General features: G+C 39.0%; 1 protein-coding gene across 1 annotated transcript; it reads right to left on the bottom strand.

Annotated features, from left to right (window-relative positions):
- Positions 1-246: 246 nt before the first annotated feature.
- Positions 247-8,916, bottom strand: LOC307121287 (transmembrane emp24 domain-containing protein 6-like; the record flags this gene model as incomplete). The annotated part of the gene is given in 6 exon segments (XM_079808819.1): positions 247-477; positions 8,114-8,289; positions 8,503-8,629; positions 8,704-8,738; positions 8,741-8,810; positions 8,812-8,916. Coding segments are annotated over 6 exon segments (744 nt in total).
- Positions 8,917-9,887: the final 971 nt, after the last annotated feature.

Genomic DNA, 9,887 nt, shown 5'->3' with positions numbered 1-9,887 from the left:
GAGGGAAAAAATAAACCCATTGTACATTATAAAGACACTGCTGTGTAAGAAACGCCCGTGTGTGAGTGTAATAACTCCTCAAGAGCAGGTTATAATGGAGATGAACAGTGGCAGGTTGAGTGTGTGTTAACAGCGGGGTTTGTCGGCCTCTGCTGGTTTGCTGTGTAAGAAACGCCTGTGTGTGAGTGTAATAACTCCTCAAGAGCAGGTTATAATGGAGATGAACAGTGGCAGGTTGAGTGTGTGTTAACAGCGGGGTTTGTCGGCCTCTGCTGGTTTGCTGTTGAACAGCCTCTTGAGGAAGCGGAGCTGCAGGAATCCAGCGGTGATGATGACGAGACTCTGGACGGCAGACCAGCTGTTCACATAAGTGGAGTTGGACTGAAGCAGGTAGAAATCAGCTCCTCGTCTCATTCGCTCGTAGTTGTAGTGACGCCACATGTGGAAGATAAACTTCTGCAGACTGACGCTGCTCTCCTGTATGCAGAGTACAGTTTATTCAGTTGGGTAATGGAGAAATATGTGTGAAAACAAGAAATCTCCTTTTCTACTGTATTCTACTGTAAAAAAAAGCCTGGCAAGGTCTAACAGTGTATGTGTATATATATATATATATATATATATATATATATATATATATATATATATTGCCCTGCTATATATTCACATCATATGGATGTTATTTTGCATATATTATGGATACAATCAGTGGCTGTGAAGAAGAGTAATTTCTACATTTACAATGTGAGGTCACAGTAAAAGATGTGGTTTGCAAAAACACAGTTAAAGCAGACAGAGAAAAAAAATATGTTTTGGGTCAAGAGCTCAACTAAAGCAAACACTGATCACCATCTTGGTGACACCAAACATTTTCAATTAACCATCAATATCTTAACCTCTGTTAATACTCAATGAGAATTTATGTCAATAAGAATTTATGATTTTATGTCAATAAGAATGTATGATTTTCACTTTCAACCAAAATATCTGAATGACGTTGGAGTCCCTTGCCTGCTGGGAAACTTCCCGCTAAAACTTTATAAGAATGTTTGGGGATAATGTTCTATAAATCTTATCACTAAACATGTTTAGAGAACATTGTCCTAGCTTTTAGGAGAACATTCTGGTAACAAAAATAAAACTAGCTACTGAAAACATTACAAGAATATAACAATGTTCTCAAAACATTCTTAAAACAATAACATTTCTAGCTGGGTATGTTATTGAATGAAATGTCGACCCGGGACTGTGAAGCTTTGAGGTGTTGATGGACTGTTTGATAACCGATCTGAATCCCATCTGTATGTAACTTAGTCTTTGTTAAAAACACGATTTTATCAGCTTTTTCCTCAAAATGTTGCTTTTTTCATGAAATGTACCCACATTCAAGTGTTGATAAAAGAATGCATGAAGCTAGAATAAAACTGAGGCTCCATTCTTTCTTTTGACGCATGTTCAGATATTCATTCAAAAAGATATTCTATGGGCCATGAAACTTAAACGCTTAAACTTGAATTTCATGTTTACGCTCACTTAAGACATAACCGACTATGTTTACAATGATACCCCAAGACCGGCATTTTGACTTAATTTTGTGTAAATATTCGCATGCTGTGAGACACATGGACATGCTTGGGTGCGTGTTCATATCAGTGGCATATATGCCGATGCCGATATATATATCTGCAACAGGCTCATATCGGCCAAGAAAATAGGCAGACCGATAAATCGTTTGGGTTTTACTAAACACTTACTGAACAAATAAATCATATTTTCATACTTGTTCACACAGCTTGATGATAAATGATGCATAAATATTCTGATATTCACTTTGACTTGTCTTTATTTTCTTCACTCATCAGATGTGTCATATTCATCTCAAGAGCAGGTTATAATGGAGATGAACAGTGGCAGGTTGAGTGTGTGTTAACAGTGGGGTTTGTCGCCCTCTGCTGGTTTTCTGTGTAAGAAACCCCTTGTATAAGTGTAATGCTGCGTTCACACCAAACGCGAATAGAGCATCAGGAGCAAGTGATTTCAATGTTAAAGGGTTAGTTCACCCAAGAATGAAAATTCTGTCATTAATTACTCACCCTCATGTCGTTCGACACGTTATGAATCTGTGAGTCGATTCAGCGGTTTTGGATCACCAAAGTCACGTGATTTCAGCAGTTTGGCGGTTCAAACACGCAATCCGAATCATGAATCGAGTGTGCAGTGCAGTGTTTTGAAATCGGTCATCACTATATAAGTCGTTATTTAGGGGTTTTTTTGCAAACAAAAACTATTCTCGTCACTTCACCCTTCACTATGGCCAGAGGAGAACTGGCACCCCGACTGAGCCTGGTTTCTCCCAAGGTTTATTTTTCTCCATTAGGTCACCTAATGGGGTTTTGGTTTCCTTGCCACTGTTGCCTCTGGCTTGGCGTGCTCAGTTGGGGACACTAAATTTTTCAACTAAACATCGAAATACATCTAAATAATAAACTAAATTAACCATTTAAACTAAATTACTGATCAAATTATTGATCTAAAGCCCACACTGTCACTGTATGATACTTGAAATTTTTCCAGAATGGCTATACAGCTGAATAAAATTATGCTGCATTATTTTCCTGTTTAACACTGTAAAGCTGCTTTGAAACAATCTACATTGTTAAAAGCGCTATATAAATAAAGTTGACTTGACTTGACTTGACTTGACTTCATAAAGTTATTGTAGAGCCGCTGTAGTGAGATGGACTTTGTAACGACGTCTTTAGTACCTTTTATGGGTCTTGAGAGTGTAAAGACCATTGTGCCAATGGAGGCCTTTCTGAGCCATCAGATTTACACTAAAATATCTTAATTTGTGTTCCGAAGATGAATGGAGGTCTGACGGGTGTCCAACGACATGAGGGTAAGTAATTCATGACAGAATTTTCATTTTTGGGTGAACTAACCCTTTAAGACAATGGAAAGGCGCGGTGACGTGCGTCTGGAGGTCCTGTGGCATAATAGATGTGTTTTCTGAAGCGCGATGGACGCGATTCCGCCTCATTCGCGCGTCCAGTTCGCAAGAATTATGTAAATTTGACACGAATTGAGCGTCTTGCGCGATACACGCAATTGGTGCTTTTTGTGCATTCACGCGTTTGAAGCGAATTCGCGCCTGACGCCCGATTTGTTTTTTTTTTACAACCCCAAATCAAAAAAAGTTGGGACAGTATGGAAAACGCAAATAAATTAAAAAAAGAAGTGATTTCTAAATTTACTTTGACTTGTATTTCATTGCAGACAATATGAACACAAAATATTTCAAGTTTTGTCTGGTCAACTTCATGTCATTTGTAAATATGCATCCTTTCCTGTCATTCAGACCTGCAACACATTTCAAAAAAAGTTGGGACAGGAGCAATTTAGGGCTAGTAATGAGGTAAAATGGTTAAATAATTTTGTGATTTGAAACAGGTAATGTCAACAGGTAATTATGTAACAGTAATTATGATTTGGTACAAAAGCAGCATCCAAGAAAGGTCTAATCCTTTAGGAGCAAAGATGGGCCGGGGATCACCAGTTTGCCAACAAATACGTGAGAAAATTATTGAAATGTTTAAAAACAATGTTCCTCAAAGAAAGATAGGAAGAGATTTGGATATTTCACATTCAACAGTGCATAACATAATTAAAAGATTCAAGGAATCTGGAGGAATTTCAGTGCGCAAAGGACAAGGGCGCAAGCCTAAGCTGAACAACCGTGATCTCCGATCCCTCAGGCGGCACTGCATCAAGAATCGTCATTCATCTATAAGCGATATCACCACATGGGCTCAGGACTACTTTGGCAAACCTTTGTCAAGTACCACAATACGTAGTTACATCCACAAATGCCAGTTAAAACTGTACTGTGCCGAAAGGAAGCCCTATGTTAACAGTGTCCAGAAGCGCCGTCGACTTCTCTGGGCTCGGAGGCATCTGGGATGGACCATCACACAGTGGAAACGTGTACTGTGGTCAGATGAATCAGTATTTGAGGTATTTTTTGGGAGGAATGGACGCCGTGTGCTCCGGACCAAAGAAGAAAAGGATCATCCAGACTGTTACAAGCAACAAGTCCAAAAGCCAGGGTTTGTTATGGTATGGGGTTGTGTCATTGCCCTTGGCAAAGGTAACTTGCACTTCTGTGAAGGCACCATTAATGCTGAAAAGTACATAGAGATTTTGGAGCTTAATATGCTGCCTTCAAGAAGACATCTTTTCCAGGGACGTCCATGCATATTTCAACAAGACAATGCAAAACCACATTCTGCACACATTACAAAGTCCTGGCTGCGGAGGAAGAGGGTACGGGTACTTGACTGGCCTGCGCAAAAGGCTTTTGAAGCGCAAAATGCGACAACGAAGACCCTGTACTGTTGCCCACCTTAAGACTTGTTTGCAGGAAGAATGGGACAAAATTACACCTGAAACACTTCATCACTTGGTGTCTTCAGTCCCTAAACGTCTTTTAAGTGTTGGCAACATTACAAAGGAATGGCAACATTACAAAGTGGTAAATGCTTTACTGTCCCAACTTTTTTTGAAATGTGTTGCAGGTCTGAATGACAGGAAAGGATGCATATTTACAATTGACATGAAGTTGACCAGACAAAACATGAAATATTATGTGTTCATATTGTCTGCAATGAAATACAAGTCAAAGTAAATTCAGAAATCACTCCTTTTTTTAATTTATTTGCGTTTTCCATACTGTCCCAACTTTTTCTGATTTGGGGTACTTTGCTGTCAATTCACACCTCGTTAACCAATCAGGAGCCTGCTTGCTGCTGTCAGGTGGTGAAGTGAGTATTTAAAAATACTACTGTTGTGTCACAAAATGTAGCTTTAAGACTTTTTCAGGTGAGAATGTACTTGTTTAAAGAGCACCTATTATGGCATTTAAAATGTTCCAAATATTGTTTTAGAAGTCCCCAACAACAGTTTTGCATGCATGCAATGACAAAAAGACTTTAGTTTTCTTATAATATGCATTTATTTTTACCTGTTTTGACAGCGATTCTCAAATGATTCCTTTAGTGATTCACTTTTCAAAACCCCGCCTTTACGTGACGCTAATCTGCGGTGATTGGTCCGATGACCCAGTCAGTTGTGATTGGTATAGTCTGTGCAGATATTTTCGGAAACGGAACGCCCATCACCATAAATGGTTTTCGGTTTAACCTCTTAACTTGATTGAGGGCGCATTTGTCCTCAAGCTTTATTTGTTTAAATTAGCTCAAATGGCTGTCAGATGTAAGTAATTACCATGTCAAACTATACATCATTTAAAAGATCTAAGAGTCAAGCTTCCATTTTTTACCTCTGTTTTATTCTCAAAGTCTTATAGAGACAGTAATTTGTTAATATGTGTCAGGAGTTATGAATATGAAAACCGCGTCGGTACCGTTTGATTGTAATATGAGCCTCAGCTGATCTCATTCATAAAAAAACTCCTCTATTCTCCTCACGAAGACTCGCGACAAATCAACATCCCTCAGGGCTTTTCACGAGTTCACACTTACATATAATTTGTAGAGAGTTAATTGAATTGCGTATTTGGCATGCTGTCCGGGGGGGAGGGCTTCGAGCTCGGACTTCAGCCCGAACCCAGAGTACCCCCCGTATGTAAGTGGTTTAGAACTAAAAGATAGGGCAAGATGTGGAGAAGGGGTGGTGGAGGGATGCTGAAAAACTTTCAACAAAATGGAGGTAGGACGGCTGCGTATATATACCTCTTTGTTGATTAGCTGAGTACTCTCCACCTGTGTCAATTATCTGACATGTTCCTCCCGAACCTCGTTTAGTGAAACAGCATTTAGTTCAAAAGTGTGCAGATGAGGAGAAATATTGATAGATTCTCATATGTCTGTGTTAAATTTCTAAACAGAGAAGTATTTTTTATTCAATACTTCCTCAAAATGCGCAGATGTAGCCTAATCCAGAGCGATGGAGACTCTAATGTGTTGTTTTAAATTCATCCTGGCAGCCGGAGGGTGCTCTGTGCACATGTAGTCCATATATGGTACAGACAGACGAAGAAGATACCATGTGCCATAATAGAAGTCCATAATAAAAGCTTCCTGAGATCGCGAAACATGCAAATAGAGACATTTGAAGACTAATAAACACACAATCGCGACGATGTATGATTTGTCTTTAAGCCACTTAGTATTCAAATGCTCATCCTTGGGCAGATGAAAAAAGTTTGCTTTTGAGTCACACTTCAGAACACAGCGTCTCGTCGCCATGATGTTTTCTAGTTTTCACTGGCGTCTCATCGCCATGATGTTTTCTAGTTTTCACTGGCGTCTTGGAGCGCAATAAGTGGGCGTATCGTATTCAAATGACTTGACAAGTTGACGTCCTCTAGTCAGAGAAAAAGCTTTGGTCTTCTAACGATTCTTAAAAATGACTCAGAGTCGACTCTTACTTTTGAAAGAAAATAACCATATATACGGTGCACTGTCATATTTCAAACTTTGCAGGATGTTTTTGTTCAATTAGATCTATGTTACACACTACATGAAAGGTACATTTCAAAATTCCATGATAGGTGCTCTTTAAAGCTCAAATCTGTGGGTTATTTTTATATGTGGTTTATCTTTATAAAGATAGCGCCTATTTAAAAAAAATTATCTTGCGTTTTTGGAGTTGTGATGCTGCGTTCACACCAAACGCGAATAGAGTGTCAGGAGGGAGTGATTTCAATGTTAAGTCAATGGATAAACGTGTTTCGCGCGGCGCGATGGATGCGATTCCGCCTCATTCACACGGACAGTTCACGCAAATGACATGAATGACGCGAATATGACATGAATTGAGCATCTTGCGCTCATTAACCCCGGCGAGAGCAGCCTTTTCCTCGGCCAGTCCTTCTGCTGTCAGCCGCTCTGATGTCCTGTAGTGGTTAAACATCAGATATAATTCGTCTTGTGTGGATCTAACGGCCGATCTTTACTCTCATGAATCATCATTTGTTGTCTGCCAAATCATTTTGATTGAGGGCAAAGAGAAGTTTCATAACTTTATTTTTTTAGGATATTTAAATATGCATGCAGTGAAGATAATGTAGGAGTTGCCTGGACCACATTTGTGTGGCTATTAATGTTTAATATATATTTTTAATGAAAATGAAAAGAGGCAGAGTGGTGTTTTATGACATATTTCTCCTGGAGCACCTTGAACGTGCGTCTAATTCACTTCAAACGCTCGATTTATACGCGCGACCAATGCACTGTGGACGAATGAAAGGATTCAAAATGTTCAAGCGTCAAACTAGACGCGATTTTGACGCTCTATTCGCATTTGGTGTAAACGCAGCATAATAACTCCTCAAGAGCAGGTTATAATGGAGATGAACAGTGGCAGGTTGAGTGTGTGTTAAAGGGTTAGTTCACCCAAAAATGAAAATTCTGTCATTAATTACTTACCCTCATGTCGTTCGACACCCGTCAGACCTCCGTTCATCTTCAGAACACAAATTAAGATATTTTAGTTGAAATCTGATGGCTCTGAAAGGCCTCCATTGGCACAATGCACGGTTCACTCTCAAGACCCTTAAAAGGTACTAAAGACGTCGTTACAAAGTCCATCTCACTACAGTGGTTCTAAAATAACTTTATGAATCGGCGAGAATAGTTTTTGTGCGCAAAAAAACCCTAAATAACGACATATAGTGATGACGATTTCAAAACACGGCCTCATGAAGCTTCGAAGCGTTATGAATCAGTGAGTCGATTCAGCAGTTTGGATCGCCAAATTTCAGCAGTTTGGCGGTTTGACACGCGATCAGAATCATTCGGTTTGCTGTTGAACAGCCTCTTGAGGAAGCGGAGCTGCAGGAATCCAGCGGTTATGATGACGAGACTGTAGTTGTAGTGACGCCACATGTGGAAGACAAACTTCTGCAGCCTGACGCTGCTCTCCTGTATGCAGCGCACAGTTTATTCAGTCAGGTGCTAAATAACTAAATCTATTGAATATTTCACATTGTTTTTAACATAGAGATGAAAAAACGAGAAATTGAAACATAATCGAAAGCAGATCACATTACAGTAAGGATGTGTTTGTTGCGCTACATTAAGTTGTTTATTACCTCAATGAAGGATAATGTACTGTTAATCTGTTTCATATCTTCTTCTTTCTTTTTCTTCTCTTCTTCCTTTTGTTTCTCGATGTTCTCTCGTCCCTCGTAATACACACCAAAGTTCAGGAAAACCTGCACGCTCCCAAAGCGATTGTGGAAATGACTGAAGCACATCTGATAAAAACCTGCACAGATATACACATGATTATTTATTGATTAGTGTGATTTAATATGGCACTTTGATGTTAATTTAGTATGTTTTATGAAAACGATGTGTTATTTTGTGTCTGACATTCACTGCATAGTCCACATGAAATCTACTTTGAATTCTAGAAACATGATTTTTCTGTTCATAACGGCAGCAGATGAACTAAAACACGTATGAAGGTTAGACTCACCAGTCTCCTCAACACTGAAGCCAATCTGACCACTTGCATCATCAGCATTGCCAACTATTAAGCCGATCGGGGCATTAACAAACACAGACAGATGTCTATCAAGGGCCACACCGGTCACCAGCTGGACCTGAACACACACACACACTGAGCTGGAACATTCAAAGGATTCGAGTGCACTCTAATGTTTAAACAATGTTTTACAATGAAGTGTAAGTAGAAGCACTCACCATAGTGAGAAAGTGCCAGAAGCACTGGAGGTCTCCGGCATGCAGCGTGATGGCAAAGTCATACTGATCCGCTCCCCAGAAAAAGATCCTGATCTGAAAGCTCTAGATGAGGGTCTTTCAACGTTCCACTGTTGCCCAACCCAAACAATAACAGAAGCCAAACAAGATAAATGCCATTCTGAAACATTTCAGATTTGAAATATGACTGGCAATAAGCTAACTGAAACCAGAGACCTATTCAGTTTCTGATGATGGTGAACTTTGAGTCTGACGTGTGGCTACTGTAATACATCAATTTTTTTATTATTAACAATAATGCTGATAATTTACATTTAATAATTCAGTAAAGATTATAACCACGGTCCACTGTAACAGCACGTAGATCTGAATAATAGGAGGGGCCCACCAACTATTAACTTAACCCTGCTAAAACATATCTTATTATGTTTCCCAGTATATTGTTACAAACAATAGAGATCAAATGCAATTTGTATACCTTTATATAAAGTAAATGTTTATGGTACACCAGAAAAATAATCGGAGCATTGCATTTACATGAAAATGCAAATAAATTGAAATAATACCAGAACAGTAAGTCAAAGAAATATAAACACCCAGATGGTCTGTAAAGTAATACAAATCAAATTGAAAAAAAAGAGAATGCAAATGCCAATGAAAAATAAGAAAAGTTTCTCTGATCAGTTCAGGGTTGTAGATGAGTGATTATTTGGGTCAGTATGGAATCACTACAATGAAAGTTGAAAGAGTCGAAGTTTAAGTCCAAATCCTGTTGATGTAGGAAAAACCCCACTCACAAAAAAAAAAACAATATATCTCTTCAAGTGTTCTGCAAATAATCCACCAAATACAAGATAGACCACAGAGTCAGGATATTTGATATTTCACAAGGAAATGCAGAGAGAACAAACCTTTGGTTAGAAATCACTTGATTTCCAAATACGTAGAGCCTTGGCAACAAAAAAGAAAAGAGATCTAACATTAGCTAGAGAGCCCACACCTAGGGATGGCAATTTCAAAACACTGCTTCATGAACCTTCAAAGCTTTACAGACCTTCGAATCAATTGGTTCAGAGCATTTATCAAACTGCCAAAGTCACGTGATTTCAGTAAACGCGGCTTCGTAATGTCCTCACTGTT

The sequence above is a fragment of the Gobio gobio genome (assembly GCF_949357685.1).
Source record: "Gobio gobio genome assembly, chromosome: 25".
Taxonomy (NCBI): domain Eukaryota; kingdom Metazoa; phylum Chordata; class Actinopteri; order Cypriniformes; family Gobionidae; genus Gobio; species Gobio gobio.
Note: the sequence above shows the minus strand (reverse complement) of the source record. Positions and strands in the feature narration are given on the sequence as shown.